Genomic DNA, 26,038 nt, shown 5'->3' on the forward strand with positions numbered 1-26,038 from the left:
TAATTACAGCCCACACCCTGAGTAGCTGCACTTTATTTGTAACCACCAGGTAGATAACATCAGTCTACGAGACGGCAGCGTTTGTTCATTATATAGTGATCAGGGTTTCCAGAGACATTACGTCTTCAAGTATGATATTAACTTGTGCAGTAATAGCAGCGCTGTTGTGTGCTCAATCGAGCGAGCGCGAAGCCTGCCAGCCGGCCTGAGTTATGCCTTCCGTTGCAGCAGCTGCGGCGCGCATGGGGACGTCGCAGGTGTGCCGGCCGCACTTCCACACGCCGCTGCACCCTTGGCTGTCGGACACGAGTAAGCCGGCCTGGTGCAGCCCGTTCGCAGCGCCTGCGGGGGCCGGCGTCGGCGTCGACGAGAAGCCTCTGTCCCCCGCGCCGGTGGTGGGTGGAGGCGCTGGGGCGGCGGCCGGAGGCGGCGGGGGCGTGGCGGGAGCGGGAGCCGGTGCTGCGGCGGCGGCCGCTGCGGCGGCGGCGCACGCGCCGCACCACCTGTTCAGCTTCCCGCCGACGCCACCCAAGGACGCCACCCCCGACTCGGTGACGGCCGCGTCGTCGACGGCCGCGTCCGCCGTCTCGGAGTACCAGCACGCAGCCGCCGCCGTGGCGCACGCCGCCGCCATGGGCGTCGCCTTCATGCAGCAGCAGCAGCACCAGCAGCAACAGCAGCAGCAACAGCAGCAGCAACAACAGCAGCAGCAGCAAGAAGACGGCAGCGTGGTCGGCTACGGCGGCGCGGGGTCCGGCGCGCTCGACGTCAAACCGGGCCTCAACATGCTCAACTCGCTCGGGGCCGGCGGGGGCGGAGGCGGCGGCGGCGCCGGCGGCGCCAACTGCGCGGGCGGCAACGGCGCGGCGGCCGCGGCGGCGGCGGCAGCGGCGGCGGCGGTCAAGCAGCGGGAAGGTATGGCGGCCGTCGCGACGTCGTCCTCCTCCTCGTACTCGACGTCCCCAGGGCCCGGCAGCGCCGGCATGCCGACCGCCAACCACGTGTCCACTGTCGGAGAGTACCCCTACCCGCACCCCCACCACGACATGGGGTACGCGGCGCACCACCACCACCACCACCCCCTGAACCACCACCACCACCATCACCACCACGCGAGTACGGCGGCGGCGGCGGCCATGTTCAGCGCCAAGGCCCTGGCGTCGACGGGCCACGCGCACGCCCACGGCCACGGGCACGGCCACGGCCACGGGCACCCGGGCGCCACGCACGCGCACGCGCCGCAGAACGCCGCCTCGGCCAATGCCAAAGCGTCGCGGACGAAATCGCGGTCCAGCGCCGGTAAGCCCGCTCCGCCTGCCTCTGCTCTCCTCTGCCCACGCCTCTCTGCGACTCTCCTTTCTCTCCGCTCTTCGGGAGAAAGCTAACACGTTTGTCTTCCACTGACATGCCTCCACTAACCGCACTTAACAAAAGCAGACATACGGCGGCCCTCCTCATGCCAGTCTCGTCTGTTCAGTTCTCTTCCTGTCGCACTTTCCAGTCATGTCGGCTCGCCACCTCATTGCCCTCGATGCCTTTCGTGGCAGTATTCTTGTAAGAAAAGACTGCATTCTAGCCACGCCAGTGACGAACGAAAACATATAGTATTTATAACTTCAATCACTCTTACTCGCCGTGCTAGCCAGTAGTAGTTAGACAATTGGTTTCTGTTGACCCACAGCCATCTTCACTGTAATTTGTATCTCGGACATCAGACAGTGTCATCCACCATGAAACCGTTACTAAGAGTAACTTGGCAAGAAATGTATTTGTAGTGTTTATCTCCTAACAGCCGTCCGACGCATTTTCTCTGTTTCGACAGACATTTTTTATTTCGTTTTTGCAGTATTTAGCTTGAGTCAGCCCTAAGAAACACCGCTCATCAGGCTTGTCATGCGACGCCAACTGTTGACGGAAAGCGTCGGTTTGTTTCCTCTTGTAAACAAAATTAATTTTGAAACGTAATTTTACCGTTTCATTAGATAGAGCGGTCCTTAATTAACCTATTGCGATGTTTGTTTTATCAATATGTATACCGATAGGCACAGTAGGATAGGGAGAATAACTAGTACTCCAGCACCGACACCACCACCCCGGGATTTTTTTTTCTTGTAAGATATATGATTTAATTAAATTTTGCACTGGGATACATTTTATCCAGAGGCCGTAACTTTCGAATTATTCAAGAAAAACACACAAAAGTGGCATTAAAACGCGTTTTTCTTGAATAACTCGAAAATCGTGGCCTCCAGCGAAAACATATTCAGTAAAAAATTCGACTACATTAAAATTGCTGCAAAAAGTCCTATTCACTCTTCCTGTAGGACTACTAAATTGGGCGTAGTGATGAGGGAATATGAAAATCTTGTGCATGTTTTAGGAAGATGTGTAATATCCATAGATAGGGGCAGATGTATCACGCTATATTACCTTACATAATTGTAAAATACATATGGCGATTTGAAACACTGGCGTAAATAAAAATTTTCCGTTACAAACAACAGTAATTTATGATTCTGTCCGAAAAAGAGTATTTAATTCTCCTTGCGTTACCTTTGGTGGGAAATGTCGCACGAAGTTTCTGTCCCGTTGCTACAGTTACGAAGTCTTCACAACGTAAGTCACGTCATCCTTCCCACAGTATGTGAAATACCTTCTGGTTGCCACGAGCTTTGTAATTCGGAGGTATAACGTAATTTGCACGTGAACAAAAAACCGAAGTCATTCCAGAGTCCCCTCAATTGTAACGCTCCCACATTTTCTAGCATGTTTAAAAATCAGAAATTCAAGGCAGAACGCATATCAGAAAAAGAATTTAGAAGCCGTTCATTATGAGCTGACAGTATACACATGCAATGATTGTTTTTTCAGTGAATATGTGGTCAAGCTCTTCACCCAGTCTTGTTCCCAAAACACGACAATCCTTTTTTTGATAGTCGCGTACTACATTTTCACGTATTCTCAATATTATGAATGGCTTGAAGAGGTCGAAACTTCATCTCTCTTCAACGCCTTGTGAAAATGAATTATTGGCAGTCACTATTGTGCTATGAACCGACATCCTAGGGATTTGCAGTCGCAGATTATCGAGTGTCTTTGCGCCACAAGCACGACATGGCTGGAGCTCACCTGTTTGTTCGCACCTTGCACTGTTTGTCTGTGTGTCGCCTGCGTTTCATTTTATCACTAACTTTTCCCTAACCCATCTACGTGTTTATGATCTATAATAAAGAGGTTATGGGTTTGCTTTTCTATGGGATGCTTTGATGGTGGCGGTTTTTATTTTGTCATTTAAGCAGCTTTATTTTGTGTTATGCATTTGTTTTATTCTATTTTGCGGTGTCCTCATGAGTACTTCAAGAAACATGACATCAAAAGTTTTGTATCCACTTTTTCAGAAATAGGACCATTATAATACCAGACATAAGTATCTAATTCGTTTTATTACAGTCGCTGGGTCTGGTTATTAGTATATAACTATGCTTTAGTTGTTCGATTTGGAGAAACGCAGCCAATGAGAATAATACCGTGTTACTCTGCTGATTACTAGGGAATATGGCTATTGAATAACATCGCTGCTGGGTTGCTGTTACAAAGTATAATGTTTCAAGTATAGGCTGTCGAAAGAATGCAATTACAATACCGAGAAGAATGATGCTCATAAAGCCGGGTATTGGAATTTGATGAGTTGTTCTGTAGAAGGAGAAAGTGATTACTTCGCTTTGTTGTGGAATGAAAAATAATCAAAAATACCTTAAATGGCCATTTTAATGCAGATTATTGTTAACTTAGGCAGTTTCGTTGCAATAACTTTATCCGAGATATACATTACTTATCAATTAACATTTGATTATCAGATGCTAAGATAGAGAAGGAATTCGTGGCGGGCTGCATCAAACCATGACCCCATGACCGGTGGCCAAAAAAAGATACAGGAACAATGAGTGGGAACAGAGTGTAATAAACACCACCTCCTATTGTATGGCCGCCAAGTTTAAAAGGTAGAATATTGAGTGCAGGAAAACTCCTAGATTAATGAGTTTGGAAAAATGAATAGCTAGATAGTTTTACTTTTTATGCGGTTTATAACAATTTGTTACGTGAATTTCAAAAATTTGCATACAGTCTTTTCTGAAAAGCAAAGCATTACAATCTATTACTAGCAACTGGAGGTGACATTAGAAACCTGTCGGTCTTACTATTAGCTAAGCTAGTATCGGGAAGTCCACTGTACCGTTTGGAAATGCGTTTTTGACACATTTTGACAACTGATTCGAGAGATATTGGGTGAGAAGTAATCACATCTCGCAGGTATATGGGTAGAGTAGAAAATTCTTGTCACAGAATAGATACAAATGCATTTGACTCGCTACAGAGCGACCGTTTAACTTCAGCATTTTCGTTCCAGTGTATCTTCAGGGAAATTCAACAATAGGTACTGCCTGTGTCTGCTAATATATGCATTCGACTTCAATGTAGAACGTCCCTCTAACATTGAGGACTGATTGCTAGGACGATATACAGAGGAGTAAAGTACAAAAATGCAGTGAACATAAAGGAATGGAATACGTGTCACAGTGTACTGTGAACGCTGAATGCACCAAACAGGTAGAAATGAAACAGATTTGAACATGTGAAGCATGGAGATCATCATCGAATCAGAAAAAAATATCTGGTCGACCATCTGTAAATCATCGAGTGGTATTGTTCAAGGATCTATACCTCGGTTTAAGGAGGGAATAGTCTGGTGTCCCAACTAGTAACCTTCCACATCAGAATTCCCATACAACCCACTCTTGATTAGTGTTCAAGCGTGTGGGATGCCTTTCAATACCTAATGACTTGCAAATATGTAAATGTCGTATGGCACTGCTGGCTGCAATGTCCTGCAGAGTGGAAAGCGTGTTCTTCCTCCCCGGAAGTTGGCTCTTTTCCTTGTGGATAAGTGACAGGCGTATTATGTGTGTATTTGTGGAGTGTAGGAGAGCTAATAGATGCGCGTATAGTGAAGTGTTACGTTTGTACATGAAATATATTCGCAGTTGTGAATATGGGCTGACCTTCAGCTATGTAATGGATGCCGACACTGAAAACTCGTACCGGTCCGGGTTCGAGTCGCGGTCTGACAGAAATATTCAATGTTGCCATTCCACGATACAGCTGAATGTGTCCATATTCACAACTGCGAATAAATTTAATGTATTTCGTGACAACTGTAGTCGCTGCAGTGCATCTTCCATTGGAGGTGCATGGACTGCAACATCGTGTTATATTTGTGTTGTATGATGAAAGTGGGGGAAGGGAGTCAGTCACGTTGCCGGCACATAACCAACTTCTCTCGAATAACACGAAGGGGGCCACCTCATCATCAACAGTGTCACATGTTTCACTTCACGATACACCTCGAAGATGTTTGATATTTCATGCAAGGCATTGGCGGAAAAACTGATGACCAAGAACCTCACGCCACCACCTCCCTCGTCCTCTTGTCGGCCAAATACTGGCAGTGAAAATTTCACCCACTACCAGGATTCTCCCTGGTTTACGTCAGTCAAGCGCCAACGCACATTCGTGCATTAGGGACCTTCGCTACGGAAGAGGCTAATATCCACTGTTCTATATGCAGCCTTATGACATCAAATAAAATTATATATTTCCAGATACCTTCTCAGATCTCAAACATCCATGATTTACACTATGAGATCAAAAGTATCGCGACTCCTCACTGAAAATGACTTAAAAGTTCATGGCGCCGTCCATCGGTAATTCTGGAATTCAATGTGGTGTTGGCCCACCCTTAGACTTGATGACAGCTTCCACTCTCGCAGGCATACATTTAGTCAGGTGCTGAAAGGTTTCTAGGCGAAAGGCAGATCATTCTTCACGGAGTGCTGCACTGACGAGAAGTGTCGATGTCGGTCGGTGAGGTCTGGCACGAGGTCGGCGTTCCAAAACATCCCAAAGGTGTTATATAGGATTCAGGTCAGGACTCTGTGCAGACCAGTCCATTACAGGGATGTTATTGTCGAGTAACCATTCGGCCACAGGCTGTGCATTCTGAACAGATGCTCGATCGTTTTGAAAGATGCAATCAGTATCCCCGAATCGCTCTTCAACAGCAGGAAGCAAGAAGGTGCTTAAAACATCAATGTAGGCATCTACTGTGATAGTACCATGCAAAACAATAAGGGATGCAAGCCCCCCTCCGTGAAAAACACGATCACACCATAACATCACTGCCTCCGAATTTTACTGTTCGCACTACATACGCTGACAGATGGCGAGGCGTCGTTTGGCATTTGCCGGCGTGATGTGTGGCTTACGAGCAGCCGCTCGACCACGAAATCAAAGTTTTCTCACCTCCTGCCTATCTCTAATAGTACTTGCAGTGGATCCTGATGCAGTTTGGAATTCCTGTGTGATGGTCTGGATAGATGGCTGCGTATTACACATTACTACTATCTACACATTAATACTGTCGACGGTCTCTGTTAGTCAACAGACGAGGTCGGCCTGTACGCTTTTGTGCTATAAGTGTCCCTTCACGTTTCCACTTCACTATCACATCGGAAACAATCGACTTAGGGATGTTTAGGAGTGCGGAAATCTCGCGTACAGATGGATGACGAAAGTGACTCCCAGTCACCTGACTACGTTCGAAGTTCGTGAGTTCGGCAGAGCGCCCCATTCTGCTGTCACGATGTCTAGTGATTACTGAGGTCGCTGATATGGATTACCTGGCAGTATGTGGCAGCACAATGCACCTAATGTAAAAAACGTATGTTTTTGGGGGTGCACGGATACTTTTGGTCACATAGTGTACATATACAGACTGAATCGCTGAAAGTAAATTTGTACCAGAGATTCGAACACGGTTGCCTACTCAGTAGCGAGATACCGAGCGAGGTGGCGCTGTGGATAGCACACTAGACTCGCATTCGGGAGGATGACGGTTCAAACCCGCGTCCGGCCATCCTGATTTAGGCTTTCCGTGATTTCCCTAAATCGCATCAGGAAAATGCCGGGATGGTTCCTTTGAAAGAGCACGGCCGTATTCCTTCTCTGTCCTTCTCTAATCCGATGGGACCGATGATCTCGCTGTTTCGTCCTCTCCCACAATCCAACCAACCAACAAAGAGACGGATGTGCTAACCACTGAGCCACCCTGATACAGTGGCCTTGCACAATTGCACGGGCTACCCTAGCACACCTCCTTCCTCAATCCCAATAATTCCCATTCATGCCTCAGCCCACTTGGTATTTCACATAAACTCTAACATCATTGCAGAGGCTCTCCAGCTGTGTTGGAATAGCATCTGCGCATCAAACGAAACGGGGGATCCATCCTGAAACACAGGTATGCGTGCTTTAATCAAGTGAAACTATGTGGCCCCAGAGATCTTTCCGTGTCAAACGTCTATGGTGCATATATGCAGACCGAAGCGACCAATAAAAATTTGTATCAAGGCCGAGATTCAAACCCGGATCTCCTGCTCATCAGACCGATACGCTAATCACTACTCTATGCTGTGATATCAGCAGAAGAGACACTCAAGTCAATGGAAAATCTAGCGATTTTTATTTCGCTTTACGGCATTGATGGCAGGTATAGACAGGTGCCACCTTGTTAACGTGCTCTCTCAACATTAGTCGCGTTCTATTCGAAATGCGATTAGACTGGTCACAGAATGATATTGCCAATTAATTACTCAACAGTTTCACTGATCGCTTGGTTCAGAATGTGGTTCTAGACGTACACTATGAGTCAGCAGAAAGCCGTCACCGTAAACGGAATATTACCACTCACATCTCCGCTTCCTGTCGTATTTCAGTTCCATATATGTTATAGCTGGTGAAAATTAAGTAATCGGCGTGGCTTCTTGGCATCCGTGACCTTTTGCGCGGAAAAGTTCACTGGGAACTAGAACAAACATCACGGCACGAGCGGTATCATCAGGTAGTGGAACACAATAAAGGAGCGCGTGCCGGCACTGTTAACTGCTCGATAGTTCTCCGTGTCGGCGCACCGAGCCGCAACAGATTGCACTGCAAAGGCGCATGCCCAAGGAATTCCGCGGGGCCCCGAAACCAGTGTATTCGTTATCTGGCCGCTCTTTTGCAATTTACATAATCACGAGTGCGCCGCTCGACTCGGGTCGGCGTCGGCCGCCGAGCATAAACACGCAATTAATGTGGACATAAAACAATGCTCTCTTGTAGGAGCGCTGTATACAGGCAAGCTGGTCCGGAGCCGCGCGTCTGGTCTCGCCAGATTTATACCAAAGTCTACATTTATAGAACACGTCGCTGCCGGAAAATGGGTGTGGATGGAGGGAGAGGGTGGCGGGGGAGGGGCGATGCGGGGGTGGGTGTGAGGTGGGCCAGTGCTGCACCTCGGCGCCTGCCCGCTTCGCAGTATTTACTGGACTGATTTGCAATTCAACGTGGCCTCCCGCGTGATATACAAGCCACGGCCGGGACGGAGGAGGCTGCCAAATTAATTTGCCTCTTCGCTTAATAGATAGGAAACAGGCGATTAAAAATGCGGTGGGGGTGGAGGTTGAAGTTGCTTTACCTTTGTAAAAAAATAAAAATAAACAAGCCTCTCTCTGTGTGTGTGTGTGTGTGTGTGTGTGTGTGTGTGTGTGTGTGTGTGTGTGTGTGTGTGGAGGCAGTGATACAACTTCCGATAAAAGTGGGCAGCGGTTGGTGCACCAGATTCGAGGTGAGAGAGACAGCTGCTCTGACAGTCGAGAGGCCCACGAATAGCCCGGATAAATGATAGCGGTCATTCCCGAGATACTATCGGCAACGCGAAATTTCCCATGACCGCTTAATTTATACGGCGGAAAGGTTAGCTGCGGCTCGAAGAAGGAAGAGTGCTCGTGCTGGAGAGTCACCAAAGGACGTGGGGTGGAGGGTAGTGGGTCGGAGGGCGGGGATGGGGGGGTGGGTGGATTATGGAGAGGAAGTCTGGGGTACGGACAGCAGGGGCAACGAGCTGTCTTTCAAGCTTAGTGAAAGACGTTCCACGAGATTACGTTTCAACCGGTATCGATCATAACGCGCTTTCCATAGAAAGGGAAATACGGGTATGTCAAAGGGTGGACGTTTCTCTATTGTAAGTCCAGCAGTGCGAACATCTGCTTTAGTACTCTTGCCTTTATAATCCTTCTTGGTCAGCTCCTGTGAAATAATGAGAAATTTCTTTCAACAGGGAACTTATCAGTCTATAACAAATCACAGTTGATGTGGTAAGATCGTACACTGTGCTGAGGCACTCGAAACAAAGATACATAAGACAAGATGCTTCTACCCGTAAGAGACTGAAATAAATAATGATGAGTTGTAATAATCAATGAATGAGGTCACTGGCAGTACCTTGCCATAATTGGGTCCGTAGCTAACGAAGCCGCAACAAAAGAAAAAAAAAGAAAAATCAATCACGAAATTACCTAATGAAATGTTTCGGATCCTGGGTATGAATTCCCATATTAATTTTCCACGTAATTTCAAAAAGGAACAAAATTTTTGCATTCAACCACAAACTCAAAAAAAAAAAAAAAAAATGTTCAAATGGCTCTGAGCACTATGGGACTTAACTTCTGAGGTCATCAGTCCCCTAGAACTTAGAACTACTTAAACGTAACTAACCTAAGGACATCACACCCATCCATGCCCGAGGCAGGATTCGAACCTGCGACCGTAGTGGTCGCGCGGTTCCAGACTGTAGCGCTAGAACCGCTCGGCCACCTCGGCCGGCCCACAGACTCATGATACTAGTATTCGACGAGACAGTAATAACTGTCCATCGGCGAGTGCTTGATCTGTGAGGCAGTAAATGATACTTGAGTAACGAATCCCACTGCTGAAATACATGTCCATAACCCTTACTTACACTATGTGACCAAAAGTATCCGCACACCCCAAAAAACATACGTTTTTTACATTAGATGCATTGTGCTGCCACATACTGCCAGGTACACCATATCAGCGACGTCGGTAATCATTAGACATCTTGACAGAGCGGAATGGGGCCTCCGCGGAACTCACAGACTTCGAATGCGGTCAGGTGATTGGGTGCCACTTGCGTCATACGTCTGTACGCGAGATTTCCACACTCCTAAAAATCCCTAGATCGACTGTTTCCGATGTGATAGTGAAGTGGAAACATGAAGGGACAAGTAAAGGACAAAAGCGTGCAGGCCGACCTCGTCTGTTCACTGACAGAGACCGCCGACAGTTGAAAAGGGTATTAACGTGTAATAGGCAGCCATCTATCCAGACCATCATACTGGGATTCCAAACTGCGTCAGGATTCACTGCAAGTACTATGATAGTTAGGCGGAAGGTGAGAAAACTTGGATTTCATGGTCGAGCGGCTCCTCATAAGACTCACATCACGCCGGTAAATGCCAAACGACGCCTCGTTTGGTGTAAGGAGCATAAACATTGGACGATTGAACAGTGGAAAAACGATGTTTGGAGTGACGAATCACGGTACACAATGTGGGGATCCGATGGCAGGGTGTGGGTATGGCGGATGCCGGGTGCACGTCATCTGCCAGTGCATGTAGTGCTAACAGTAAAATTCGGAGACGGTGGCGTTTTGGTGTGATCGTGTTTCTCATGGAGGGGATTTGCACCCCTTGTTTTGCGTGGTACTATCACAACACGGGCCTACATTGATGTTTTAAGCACCTTTTTGCTTTCAACTGTTGAAGAGCAATTCGGGGATGGCGATTGCATCTTTCAACACCATCGAGCACCTGTTCATAATGCACGGCCTGGGGCGGAGTGGTTACACAACAATAACATCCCTTAATGGACTGGCCTGCACGGAGTCCTGACCTTAATCCCATTGAACACCTTGGGGATTTTTTGGAGCGCCGACTTCATGGCAGTCCTCACTGGCCGACATCGATACCTCTCCTCACTGCAGCACTCCGTGAAGAATGGGCTGTAATTCCCCAAGAAACCTTCCAGCACCTGACTGAACGTATACCTGCGAGAGTGGAAGCTGTCATCAAGGCTAAGGGTGGGCCAACACCATATTGGATTCCAGCATTACCGATTGAGGGCGCCACGAACTTGTAAGTCACTTTTAGCGAGGTGTCCGGATACTTTTGATCACATAGTGTATTTACAGGTTCTGATGTATATGCATCGTCAGTGATAGCACAGGCTTTGATGAGTTCAGGTATGGAGTGTCTAGGGATTAATGTGCCGTATTTGTTTCTTTTACGACTAATTTTAAGGAAGTAAATTTTACATATATTTGGCAGAAGAAATTTTAATTTACGTAATAAATACTACAAAATTCCCGTGTGCGTAAATTTTTGTCGCAGTCAGGTGTCAGGTGCGAAAGCAGCACCAGTGTTACCACCAACCACATACATGTTTCTTTTGATTTATTATACAGTCAGACCATGCGCTTAACGGTTATAGAAACGCGTTCTAGTAAGTTTCTACTGATAACCTTTACGTAATCACAAGAAAAATAAACAGATCATTTGATTTCTTTAATTTTAGGATCATTACCGTTACAGATGTAATCTGTCACCCCTAAAGTGGTCTGTGTCAGATATATGATAACTAGGTACCTCTCTTTTGTGTCCATGTCGTGTTCTGCTATTTTTATTATAACAGAAAATGGATTGGACTCAAAATGGTATGGGAAATCTAACAAAACGGTGACGTAAAATTAGTAGCAAACGTGCACTCTGATGTTGAATGTGTTCACCTAAACTGGAAACTGAGTATTAACAATAAATTAAATCAGACTGGCCGGTTACCTGGGTATTTTAAATGTATTAACAATAGTACAATTACAGGGCTTCTGAACCCATTCAGATGTGGAAAAGCCAGTTCTTTATTGACCGATAAGTCGAAACAACGTGCGTGGATACTTCATTTAGAGTGGAGTGAGTGAAAGAGAACGACAATGGCAAATGAAGGCAAAATTTTCTGTCGAGGCTCCTTCGGGTACACCTAAAATCTCAAGTAAATCTTATCACACCTGGAGTGTATGTAAGGGCCGATTGAATAAGATTGTCATCTCTAAGCATTCTGTTACTGCGGGCTATAAATGATCGTCGTGAATCAGGTACAATAAAAAAAACAGTATACTAAGTAATACATAATTCAGTCGTTAGCGGAATGTGTATTAAACTTCACATTTTTTTACGCCTTGTCCAATCAACAACTTACACATAGACAAAGCACTAGCTTAATAGACCAAGGATTCAGGAAGCGCGTCGCGAATATGTGCCATTCCAAATTAACATTAATAGTATGGGTTGGGGTTGGGTTGGGTTGCTTGGGGAAGGAGACCAAGCTGCTAGGTCATCGGTCTCATCGGATTAGGGAAGGTCGGGGAAGGAAGTCGGCCGTGCCCTTTGAAGGAACCATCCCAGCATTTGCCTGGAGCGATTTAGGGAAATCACGGAAAACCTAAATCAGGATGGCCCGACGCGGGATTGAACCGTCGTCCTCCCGAATGCGAGACCAGTGTCTAACAGTAATAGTAATCTGGGATAAACCTCGAAAGGCTAAATTAGGATGGCCGTGCTAGAATTTGGAATCTGCCTTGAATACTTGGTTGTAGGGACGCGTTCAGGAAAGAGATACTCACTGCAGTGCGGTGCTGGACATCGTAACTTCCAGCCGCATACGCGCGGGAGGACACGTATGACTGATGAAGACATTGTGAAAAGGGAAGGGTGGAGAGGCCTGCCGGGTAGGAAGCAGGAAGGACTGGTCGCCGTATCGCATTTGCATGAATTAATAGCGAATGAATAGTGAATTATGCGACGAAAGTGAACGTCGAAGCGAACGGCAGAATAGACGCCTCGCGTAAGAAATTGTGCATTCAATACAAACACGGCGAATAACTTAGGCCGTTAAATGATGTACGTCGTCTTTATCCTCCCCGGCCTTCAATGGGACGGCGGGCGGTGGGAAGAGGGCGCCTTTGTATTGCTAGACAGGCCTTCCAGGGCCGTAACTCAGGTTGCCGGACGTGTGGCGAGTGTCGCCCGGGCTGCGTGGGCGTGTGCGCGGTAGCTCGGATATTGTCACAGCGGAGTTCAGACGTCAGACGTTGTCCATACAGCGCGCCTGCTGCCCGCTTTCATTCGTCCCCCAGATCAGTTGCTCCGAAAATCACGACCACCGTTTCGTATACCACCCATCCTTCCCTCCGCCTTCCACGGCAGTTTCTTCGCCATCCGGTTGCTATCGTACGCCGCCCCCCTACGTCGACACATTCTGTGGCCTGAGTGTTCTGTTATGTCAGCCAGGTAGCTCTCTGTCCCTCTCTAGAGTACGCTCCTTTTCAGTTTTGTTTCCATTTCCTAGACGTCCTTGTCCGCACAGCCCTCCAGCGGTGTCCGCCAGTGCGTCTTTTCATCTTTTGTGGCATGTTTGTGACGCCGACTCTTATGTCTGCTTTTGTGAGGAGAGCGCACGTGGCAAGGAGAGGTGGACTGATGGAGAGAGGCGGTAGCAGCAGCAGTGGCAGGCGGCTGCTGGCGACTTGTCTCGCGGCAGCGTGTGGCTCCCAAACTACCGACAGCAACTGCTTTTGTCGCAAAACGACTTACGACAGCCTCCCTACCAGCATTTGTTGATGTAATTTTCAGAAAGCTGCACATTTTGGAAAATGGGAGACTAAAACAGGACTTTGCACCTAAAGTGGACACTCGTAATATTTCGTATTTATAGCCCAAAACACGATATTCCACAAGTACGAGTGTGCATTTCGGTGAGTATTTCATTGATTCCACTTTTTTATCTACGTAGATCTTGAAGTAAAGATGTTCTCTTGTGGGAACTATGCACTTTTGTTTTTACTGCTGCAGTATTTAGTGGCCCCCCTTAAGTAAAATAATAGCGGGGAGCACAGACCATAATAATTTCCAGCATTATTTAAGGCTACGCATGCTAAACAATGAAGACAAATTATTAATCTGTAGAGGTAATTGTTGCTTATAAAATAAATGTAGCTACAGAAACAGCCTGTACTTACAAACAACGGCGAAACAAAAGTTTAGGACAGTATATTCAAGAAGAAATAAAAAGAAGTTAAGAATATAGTTCTATGATACTTGCTACAGAACCGTTAGATCTTGTCGCAACAAAAGACGAGACGGAGACCAACAATTTATTTCGTCGGCGATGTGTTGCTTTATGGAAAGGAACGACTGTTTTAAGATACAGAGTGGTGTAAAGTAAGAGTATGTGTTTTAACATCTAGCTGGAACACCCACGCAAAAAACAATTGTATCTACCCGTAGATTAGGGAGAAACATCTTTAAAAATCGTTGATGTTGATGCGAACGCAACAGGCACTAACACTGCCGGAACAGAGCTGCTTAACATCATTTCAACGTAAAAAGTCCGCGGTTAGTCTTGGTTTTCATGTTTAGCAAACCTCTGGACCTACTTTGTGAAAACATGCACTGCAAATCATAAGAAGCACTATATCAAAATACTCCTCCAAGCAAAAGCTACCAGATAGTGTAAACGAGTGCTTAGCGCCATATATTCAAAATACCACAAGTGCTTCGTATCTAGGTAGATAAAAAATATTACTCATCCTTGCCGATAAGCCTCCTTTTCGTGTCTCGAAACGTCTGTGAAATATTACGAATTCATATGTAATGCTGCACTAACAAGTACACTGATTACGTATCCCGTAAGGTCACTCGATGTCTCCTGCGTTCAGGGTGGTGTTATTCTCCATCTTTCGAGAACTTGAGGGTGAAATTACAGCACATGAAACTGGAGAATGACATATTTCAAAACGCGAATTGTTGCTTTCATCCTTTAAGCGACACCACAATTGAATATGAGAAATGAGACGGGAAGGATCATGAAATAAGACGAATACCTCATAACACACAAACACACACACACACAAACACACAAACACACACACACACAAACACACACACACACACACACACACACACACACACAGAGAGAGAGAGAGAGAGAGAGAGAGAGAGAGAGAGAACTACATGAAATGACACAGTTCAAGAAATACTACAAATACTACTAAATCCAATTCCACTACTCAAAAAAGTGACATACATGATTGTGAACTGATTCAATAATGCATTTGTCTCATTCCCTTCCCCTTGTAAGCGCATGCACAGCTGAGTGCTAGAATGTGTACTTATGAAACGCTGTAACAAAATTAAATTTCTTTTCCAGATCATTGTAACTATACTGAACAGTCAAGAAGCTGCAGAGGGGAATTTCCTGTCACAATGCTAATGATTCAGGTGTTTCGGCTTAGGTGGGCAGTGAATAAAATATTTTAATTCGCCCAACATCAGGCGCTTTGGACAAGTACCTGAATTCTTTCTCTTTCAATATTGTAACAGTCTAGATAGGTGAAGTATTATTATTTACGAACTGACACTATTTTGATGAAATTATTACGTTTCATGGTTTGCTTGTATTGGTTGCATCAGATAAGATTTCCTCTTCATACTTTTTTTTTACGTCTTGGAATATATACTTGTGCTTTGAAGCGACTGAATGTAAATCTGGGTTCCATACAGCCAGGCGAGGATTCTGGCTCATGCTTCGTACTATCTGGTCTCTGTGATTAGAGAAGCAGTGGAAACTGAACTATGCAATCTCGTCTTCAACAGATATCGCGTCTACGCACTTAGCAAAAAATGGAACCATGATGCTCTTGACAAAGAAAAGTCAGAGAGGAATATCTCACAGTTTCCCTTTATTGTTACTGCAGTTCTCACAAAGGGGACGAGATGGTGCCGGGTAAAGCGCTCTTCAAAGATTGCAAAACTCCGAAAGATGTTTCGAAATACATAAAAACAGATGACAATAGATGATTTATAAAACGTATTTTTATAGAAAAAATCTTTACAGATGATTTTACGTTACAGGTAAAATTTAACGCTGTTGATTATGTTACGGTGTAATGGTGATGTTGGTAAGGGACTGAAAATGATGATGGTCATAACGTATGTGGAATGATGGGTGTGAGTATGGGACCCGGTGGAACCGCGAGCAGGGACAGAAAGACTCTACGGCGGAGGTGGGGGGAGAGAAAAACTGAGGGTGGTGTGAGGTGGAGTGTTTTGATTAAGGTTGGAAAGAGGGGTATATGTCTCGACGATTTTATTGTTGGGAGAGGTAACTGGTTGAAATTCCTGCAGGAAAAGATGGGTAAGGCTAGACGGTGCATGGAAGGTGGAATATGGATGCAGTGGTGCAACAAGGTACCTGGACTGCTGATCAGTGGGTGGATATTGGGTTTTGTCATTAGATTTTGCGAGTAATACACTACTGGCCATTAAAATTGCTGCACCACGAAGATGACGTGCTACAGACGCGAAATTTAACCGACAGGAAGAAGATGCTGTGATATGCAAATGATTAGCTTTTCAGAGCATTCACACAAGGTTGGCGCCGGTGGCGACACCTACAACGTGCTGACATGAGGAAAGTTTCCAACCGATTTCTCATACACATACAGCAGTTGACCGGCGTTGCCTGGTGAAACGTTGTTGTGATGCCTCGTGTAAGGAGGTGAAATATGTACCGTCACGTTTCCTACTTTGATAAAGGTCGGATTGTTGCCTATCGCGTTTGCGGTTTATCGTATCGCTACAATGCTGCTCGCGTCGGTCGAGATCCAATGACTGTCAGCAGAATATGGAATCGGTGGTTTCAGGAGGGTAATACGGAACGCCGTGCTGGATCCCTAAGGCCTCGTATCACTAGCAGTCGCAATGACAGGCATCTTATCCGCATGGCTGTAACGGATCGTGCAGCCACATCTCGATACCTGATGGGGACGTTTGCAAGACAACAACCATCTGCACGAACAGTTCGACGATGTTTGCAGCAGTATGGACTGTAGGCTCGGAGACCATGGCTGCGGTTACCCTTGACGATGCATCGCAGACAGGAGCGCCTGCGATGGTGTGCTCAACGAGAACCTGGGTGCACGAATGGCAAAACGTCATTTTTCCGGATGAATCCAGCTTCTCTTTGCAGCATCATGATGGTCGCATCCGTGTTTGGCGACATCGCGGTGAGCGCACATTGGAAGCGTGTATTCGGCATCGCCATACTGGCGTATCACCCGACCTGATGGTATGGAGTGCCATTGCTTACACGTCTCAGTCACCTCTTGTTCGCGTTGACGGCACTTTGAACAGTGGACGTTACATTTCAGATGTGTTACGACCCTTGGCTCTACCCTTCATTCGATCCCAGCGAAACCCTACATTTCAGCAGGATAATGCACGACCGCATGTTGCAGGTCCTGTACGGGCGTTTTTGATACTGAACGACTGCTGCCCTGGCCAGCACATTCTCCAGATCTTTCATTAATTGAAAACGTCTGATCAATGGTGGGCGAGCAACTTGTTTCGTCACAATACGCCAGTCACTATTCTTTATGAACTGTGGTATCGTGTTAAAGCTGCATGGACTGCTGTACCTGTACACGCCATCCAAGCTCTGTTTGGCCCAATACTCAGGCGCATCAAGGCCGTTATTACGGCCAGAGGTGGCTGTTCTGGGCACTGATTCTCAGGATCTACGCACCCAAATTGCGTGAAAATGTAATCACTTTTCAGTTCTAGTATAATATATTTGTCCAATGAATACTCGTTAACATCTGCATTTCTTCTTGGTGTAGCAAGTTTAATGGCCAGTAGTGTATTTTAGATCCGAAGCTGTTGTAGGAAGAAAAGAAAGAGCAGGAAGTGGAAGCTTTGGTATACGATACGGGTTGGGAAGGGAAGTGGACGCGGAAGGCGAGGTGGGTGCATGTCTTTCCAGGATTTCAGGGGCCTGCGCGTATTTTACCATGTGATACGAGTGGCGGCACTGCAAGCGATGTTGAACAGCGAGCGCAAACGTAATCTATGGGCGCAGAAGGAGCAACCCACACACCTGCCGTCTCCATTATGTCATCACGACGTAATTTAGCCAGTGCCGTGCTATCTTGTGGACATAAAGTTTAAATCTCGCCAGTTTCACGATGGACACTGCCCCTGACTACGAAGATGAAGACAGCCATCGGAAACTCGCGATTTTATCCGAATTTCACGCGAAACGTTAACCGATAACTTTTAATCAATAAAATGAGTCAATGGAACTATGAGCGTGGGATGATCGCAGCTGATAGACAAGCCTTTTCTCGGCATGTTCAAACGATATTTCCCAAATTTTCCTGATCTGTAGATATACCGAGGGGTAGAGTGTGAGTCGGTCGTGAGAGACACACATTGGTAGGTCGGGCGGCGCCAGGGAGCGGGCAGTCGCTGGTGTCTGCGCCTGTCTCTCCTTTTTTGTCGGCGCAGCGCGGCGGAAGCAGGTGCCCCGGCTGCCGCAAGGCCAGGCGCGTGCTCTTTCTACAATCAACGCGCCTAAATGAGCGCTTATGTAACCCGAGTGCTGGTGCGGGCGCCACGGCCGCTAGAGGGAGGTGGGGGTCTGGTTCGCGCGCCGGCGCACCTACTCAGCGCTGCTGCCTCGGCTCGACCTGTGGTCCGGGCTCAGGCGGAGGAGAGGCGTGACCCACACAGCCACACAAACAGGATACGAGCCTGGGCACCTGCAGTGTGCAGCCGAAAATCTCTCTTAACGGTGCCCTCTCCAGTTAAGTACACCAGGATGAGTTTATGGTAGTCCCGTGGCTACCAAAGCTCTCGGATTAAAACCCTAACGAGATTATGTGCGACAACCTCCATAGCACTGCTCATGTCATGGATCCTCAAGCATCAAACCTACCGCAGTTGGCCACAATACGGGAATACGGCTGGTTTCACAACCTTTTCGGTAACTTCCGGTATCTCACTGACTTTCTTCCTGCACCTTCACACTGTAAAATGTCCTTATTCAGACACTTTACATGTGGTCACATTAATGTGACTAGACCGTGTAGATTTGTTGGATGTGTCCTGGGAAGTTCAACGCGTCTTCAAAAGAAATAGCGTACACGAAGCTGGTATGATCACTTCTAGAATACCTTTCGTTATCGAATACGCGTGACGAATTCAGAAACGCGCTGTTAGGATTGTAGGAGGCCAGTGTAGCCCATACGATACAGTGCAGAAATGCTTGTGGAACTTCAGTGGGGCTGCTCCGAAGAAACACAATGTGGTTCTCGCGAAACCGTGTTGGGCATATTTAGAGAATCTTTGTTCGAAGATAACCGTGCCACCATTATGATATCACATTGTACATCACGTTGGGATCATGAGAATAAGATAAAGACATATTAGAGAGGGTACAGAAACTTATAGACAGTAAATTTTGCCTCGTACAATGCGCGAATGGAACAGGAAAGAAAACTGATAATATTGGTACGATGTATCCTCCGCCAGGCACTGTACAGTTTCCTGTGGAGTATTTGTGTACGTATAGGTTTAAAATCGTCAGCGATATCTGCAGAAATAGTTTTACGCGGGCGACATTCTTCGTTACAGGTTTCTCAAATTTCATGCAACGTCAGATTTGTTTGTAGCCGCAAAGTCCGACGACTTCCCCTAACGTGATGGACAGGGGTGATATCGTACTAATTGACCGTGTGGTACTTTCGTATTTAGTTGGCCGAGTGAAGTCAGGGAGAAGTCACGAACTCGTGGAACTTTCAAATTCTGCCAGAGAATATGTCGATGCATGCACGTGTAATGGAAGTACACCGCGCGAGATTAGCCGAGCGGTCTTAGGCGCTGCAGTCATGGACTGTGCGGCTGGTCCCGGCTAAGGTTCGAGTCTTCCCTCGGGCATGGGTGTGGTGTTTGTTCTTAGGATAATTTAGGTTAAGTAGTGTGTAAGCTTAGAGACTGATGACCTTAGCAGTTATGTCCCAGAAGATTTCACACACATTTGAACTTTTTTATAATGGAAGTACATTATTATCCAATCTGCTCCGTTAGATAGTAGATAACTTAGCTTATTTTTCTGTAGCCTTTGAGCATCAAGCGCCCAATTCCAGGCACCGAAAAGTAAATACAGTCACTGTCCTGGTAAAAGCTGTTGCACTTGCTGACCTCAACGGCTTGACTGAATCGCAGTAGGTCGACGCACGAGATAAGATTTCCGTTTCATCAAAGGTAATCGTGTGTTTGGCGTCGGTGCTCTGTTCAGTGCTCTGAAGTAGTACGTAGAGATTGACTAATGTAAATGCCGCCGCATTCACAAGGAATATGTTTAACTCTAAGACCACTGAGTCAAAAGTTGTCTTTTGCTGGACGGAGCATCTCTTTAATTTTCTTGGATGGTCGGCAAATGGATTCATTGTTTTATCTGCCCAGGATTTTATTTATTGTAGTTGCGAAGAAAGATAGGAGATCTATAGAGAGTACTATAGGCTGTGAGTCTCGTAATGTTTATCTTCGTGGGTTCACTTCTTAGGGATGGCCGTGCAAGACATCAGAGAAACATTTATCTGCCGCATCTTTTCCACCAGGAGTGTTAATCAGGCGTGCAGGTTATGTGTTGGGACGGCAGCGCTTTGTGCTTCGATAGAGAACTCGATAAGAGCATTTGATACGAAAGCATAAAGTCCGGTTTCGTGTCTCATCCAGGAGTATAATTTTAACCTGTCAAAATTTCACCATTAAGGGACCTAGAGGTCGGTACCAATCCCTGTTGGACACAATACTTCATTCACAATTAAAGGAGTACATTGCAAATCGGGACTAAAAATAATCATTATTTTGTTATGACAATTTCTCACGAGTCATCTACTTAAATGACAGTGGGAGGATTTACTACGATTTGTTATCTTGCAAGAGATTGCTTGTCCTCGATTAAAGAGACCCACCTTGTCAAAATGGGGAATGCGTGTTACACGTATTTGGGGCTCAGGCACATTCTGCTGCTGATGTACGGTGACATCTTATGCGCCAACAGAATCTAAGACCGTTAGATCGAAAAGGTCGTGTACAACGTTCTGCGAGAGCACTTCACGTCGGTGAAGTGGGGTCATCCCAACTGTTATGGGCACAGCACTCGCTTTTATACGTTTGAAGTATTGGAGAAGCGAACTGTACATTCTCGTCATATTTACGAGGTTATCCGGGCTGTTTGGAAGAATTCGTAATTCACTGCAGCGACGAATTCAGTATTGCATCCAAATATGGAAACATTCTTCTACAGGTTTGAGTGTATAGTAAACTGATGTAACTGACTGAAGTCGTATTATATTTACTGTTAAAGGTAATTTACGAGTGAAATTTGAGTCCGATTATATGGAGACTTAATCGAAAAATTACATTTCAAATGCATTTCTACTAACTAGGACAGTATCTGATACTGAGGCCAGTGGTGGAGCGTAATTATCAGTTTTCCATGTTAATTATGATACACCCTATATGATACTGTAAGGCTGATACGGAAATTCTGCGAATTTTCAACATTGGTTTCCTTCTGGTGTATGTAATAATTCGTTATAGTAGAGAAGGTTTTTCAGAAGGCTGTCTAAAGAGTAATAATAAGAATAATAATGAAAATGATCCCACAGGTGGGTCACTACAAAGATGCAGATTAATTACGCTGTGCGTGTGTCACTTTATCACTGTGCTATAGCAACGGTCATGACATCCGTGACCTGTTAGATCGCTGGATGAAGTACGGACTGTGTTTGCGGTAGCCTTGGTGAGAAATATGGCGGCTCGTAGATGAAAAATGCCCGAATACACGCATGAGCACAGCACTCGTCGCTAATGAAAAGCACTTCGTACAGGCGACCGAGATGGATGGCGGGTAGTGAACGCAAAGCAGAGAGAGATGGTTGTAACTTGGTGAGCCTGGGAGGGGAAGGGAAGGGGGTGAGGAGAGAGGGTCACTAGGTGCCCATCATTTATCCGCAGATGTGATCAATCAATATAGGGGCGCCGGCGAGGCTGTAATATTTCATTAGCTAATGGAGGCCGTTTCAACATTCGGCTGTTGATCTTAATGAGCGCATGGAGTAGTAGAAAAACAAGGCGAAAGAATACGTCGACGTTAGGGGTTGCGAGTCTGTATACGCAGGTGAAAACAGGGGAGTCGCAGAAGTTTTTTTGGTAGGCTTTGGGTACAGCAGTGGCGTTAGAATATTTCTTTTGAGAACTGGTGTTCCAGCTACCTCCGCGCTGCGTGTTAATTATTTCCAGGCGCAGCTGACAGCTGGAGCCTCCCGTTCTACAGCGGCACGCGAACCTCTCGGGCGGGAAGAAAAAGTATCGTCCGGCGTGCTATCGCCCCGCTTCTCTCTCTCTCTCTCTCTCTCTCTCTCTCTCTCCTCTCTCCCTTCCTCCCTCTCACTCCCTCTCCCTATTGTTTCGCCCCTTCCTTGCCGTCGCTCGCCCTCGCCTCCGGCTGCAGCGCCTCTCGGCGGTTCGCTGGCTCCAGCGATGCCACCCGACTCCAGCTTTTCGGCCGCGTTGTTTACGAGGGCTGCGGTAATTAAGAGCGCCGTGCGGGGGCGGATGGATGCGGGCGGGCGGTCGACTGGGCGCCGGGCGACGCGTCGAGCCCCGCGCAGGCCATTGTTCGCCGCTGCCTGGCCTGGGCTGCCCCGGGCCGGCCCTGAATATTCATGCACAGCGGCCGTTTCCGCGCATTGCGCGCCCTCCTGCTTCCGCCCCGCTTTCCCACGCAACATATGAGCCCGGCCGGTAGCGGCACAAACTGTCTTCCGTCGCCCCAGGTGCACATTCCCTGCGCTACAAGTCCCCACGTTGTTGTAACCGTGTTTGCTAGTGCTGACAGCAAGTAGTGCGCGTTGCGTGTTGTTGTAACCAGAGGTTCTGTCAGTCACCGTCAGGCGATTGGTAGACACCTGTCTACTGTAAGGTTAACGCTCATACCTGAGGAGGCTGTCTGTCCTACGGCAGACACACATTCACTGTCTGATAAAAGTATCCAGACACCCCAGTGTAATGCGTAATTAACCACAACCTGTCACGACAGGCGGACCCGCTACTGTTAAAGGAGATGAGGAGTAATGTTTTGTCAGTCAGTCAGTCAGAATGAGTCGATCAGGAGAGCTCAATCACTTCGAACGACGAATCAATCACGCACAGAAAAGTCCTTAAGGTTTTTTTCAAGCAACTTTTTCTCAGCCCAAGATAAACATATAACAGAAAGCGTAGATTTGTTTTGAAAGTCACTTTTCTCTTTGTAAGAAGCTACAACTACGGTGAGCGTACCGTGTAACACGGATTTTATGAATAGTGACGTTTAATACTTGTATGCATGCTGTACCGTGGAAATAACAGTGGGCGCAGTGGCGTTTCAGGTGCTACGTTCCCAGTCTCAGGTAAACCGTTTTCCAACAGCCCGGGGTATCGCGGCAGCGATGCATTCATTTTCACAGCCGTGCGCGCTGTTAATAGCGAGGTCCAGTACGCAAAGACCCAGTCCTAAATATCACTCTTTATAAAATCTGTGTTAAACTGTATGGTCACGGCGTTTGTAGCTTCCTACAATCACAAACGAGACCTTCAAAACAACCCCACGATTTCTGTTTCCTAATGACTTTGGGTTGAGAAAAAGTTTCCTTAAAAAAACCAAAAAACTATTTTCTGGGGTATTGAAAAATTCTGTAACTTGAATTTTTAGTAGCGATGTCTGTAACCTTTAAAAATTTAGTTAACATCGGACAAATACACACATCAAAAATGTTTTGCATCACCTCGGTTCCGAGAGTTCCGGAACCTGTACAGAAACATCATTTCCGCTCTTTTTATTGCTCATGAAAACAACACATTCCATGTTGTATCACGATACAGCGAGACCCTCCGAGGTGGTGGTCCAAATTTCTGTACACACCCAGGTTCGTCGTTGAGTACACCGTCGCAGACGCTCCTGTCTGCGATGCAGCGTCAAGGGTAACCGCAGCCATGGCCTCCGAGCTGATACTCCATGTTTTTGCAAACGTCGTCGAACTGTTTGTGCAGACAGTTGTTGTCTTACAAACGTCCTTATCTGTTGACTCAGGGATCGAGACGTGGCTGCAGCCGGCCGATGTGGCCGTGCGGTTTTAGGCGCTTCAGTCTGGAACCGCGTGACCGCTACGGTCGCAGGTTCAAATTCTGCCTCGGGCATGGATGTTTGCGGTGTCCTTAGGTTAGTTAGGTTTAAGTAGTTCTAGGGGACTGATGACCTCAGATGTTAAGTCCCATAGTGCTAAGAGCCATTTGAACCATTTTTGAACGTGGCTGCACGATCCGTTACAGCCATGCAGATATGATGCTTGTCATCTCAACTGCTAGTGATACGAGGGCGTTGGGATCCAGCACGGCGTTCTGTATTACCCTCCTGAACCCACCGATTCCATATTCTGCTAATAGTCATTGGATCTCGACCAGGGCGAGCAGCAATGTCGCGATACGATAAACCGCAAACGCGATAGGCTACAATCCGACCTTTATCAAAGCCGGAAACGTGATGGTACACATTTCTCCTCCTCACACGAGGCATCACAACAACGTTTCACGAGGCAACGCCGGTCAACTGCTGCTTGTGTATGAGAAATCGGTTGGAAAATTTCCTCATGTCAGCACGTTGTAGGTGTTGCCACCGGCGCCAACCTTGTGTGAATGCTCTGAAACGCTAATCATTTGCATATCACAGCATCTTCTTCCTGTCGGTTAAGTTTCGCGTCTGCAACACGTCATCTTCGTGATGTAGCAATTTTAATGGCCAGTAGTGTAAAAAGAGTATGATGCAATGATCGGGCTCCTCATAAGCCACACATTTCTGTAGTAAACGTTTGAGGCGCCACTGGACAGTGGATGACAGGAAACAAATGATTTAGATTGATGAATCACACCATACCGCGTGGCATAGCGATGAAAGGTTTGGGTCTGGCGAATGCGTAGAAAACGTTGCGTGCAAACATGTATAGGGCCAACAGTGGTGTACGGGGGTGTTGGTGTTGTGGTATGGAGGTGTTTTCCGCACTTAGGAGTGACCCCGTCTACTGCACATAAGAAAACGCTATAATATTATGTATTGCGTACGTTAGAGAATCACTCCAGACAAGATGACTTTGTCAGCGTGACATTGCTCCCTGTCATGAAGCGGCATATGTGAAGCAATGGTGTGTGGACAGTAACATTCCTGAACTGCACTGGCTATTCAGAGTCGCAACCGAAAACCAGTGGAGCTCTTGTGGGATGGGTTAGAAAGGTGCCCCTGTTTCAGACCACAGCGTCCAAAATGACTACCTTCTGAGGTTTCGGTTGTTAGGGAAGAAGGGGCCGCCATACTTGCACAGACGTTCAGACAACTCACTGAAAGTCTTCTCAGCAGAGTTCAAACCCTCATAAAGTCGAAGGTTGGACACCACTCATATTACTGTCCTTTAATAGATGTCCACATACTTTCGATCATATAGCTCTTGCACGTAATTTTTGTTATACTGTATACACGTTACACAGACTTTCTGTTGATCTGGAGAGCGGATCGCTGTGGTGACTGCTTGGAGACATTACTCGTCACGATAAAGTCGCAACTTTGAACATTAAAACTCAGATGCTCAACAATTTAAATCGGATTATAGCCTTGACCTACATGTCGTTGGCAATACTCTCCGTAAACACCCATCTTCTGATGGTAAGACTAGAAACGGTCGAAAGCTTATAAAAGAGTCACAGTTAGGAGCTATTTCTCCCTAATGCGCCCTCTTTTTACAAGACAGTCACGTGTTCTGAATCAGTGGCTCGCAAGCTATGTCAGCCCATTTCCCGTAAGCGTAATCAGATATTAGCTAGTAACCCCCCCCCCCCCCCCTACACACACACACACCGTCCCCATCTCGCTATCGTCGACTTTAGCCCCATTTAAACTTAAGAATTTTATTTGATGAATGTTATTTTTAAAGTAACGAAAGATAAACTATATGTATTTTTCGTAAATCACGGGCTAATGAATGAATGAGACAGCTAGTACTGCTTATTTCTAACAACTGTTTTTTGTAACCTGAAGAAGCAATTCTCATCACATTGCGAGTGCAACGAACAACTTGCTCTCAGAAAAGAGTGCG

General features: G+C 46.6%; 1 protein-coding gene across 1 annotated transcript in view; it reads left to right on the forward strand.

Moving 5' to 3' along the window:
* Nucleotides 1-499: 499 nt before the first annotated feature.
* The window catches only part of LOC124739179 (GATA-binding factor C-like), a gene marked incomplete at its 3' end in the record, with an annotated part of 411,169 nt that continues 385,630 nt past the window's right edge, over nucleotides 500-26,038 (forward strand). The window contains exon 1 of the mRNA XM_047248614.1: nucleotides 500-1,299. Coding sequence (XP_047104570.1) covers nucleotides 633-1,299 — 667 coding nt within the window. The remainder of the gene's footprint in view (nucleotides 1,300-26,038) is intronic.

The sequence above is a fragment of the Schistocerca piceifrons genome, chromosome 1 (assembly GCF_021461385.2).
Source record: "Schistocerca piceifrons isolate TAMUIC-IGC-003096 chromosome 1, iqSchPice1.1, whole genome shotgun sequence".
Lineage (NCBI taxonomy): Eukaryota > Metazoa > Arthropoda > Insecta > Orthoptera > Acrididae > Schistocerca > Schistocerca piceifrons.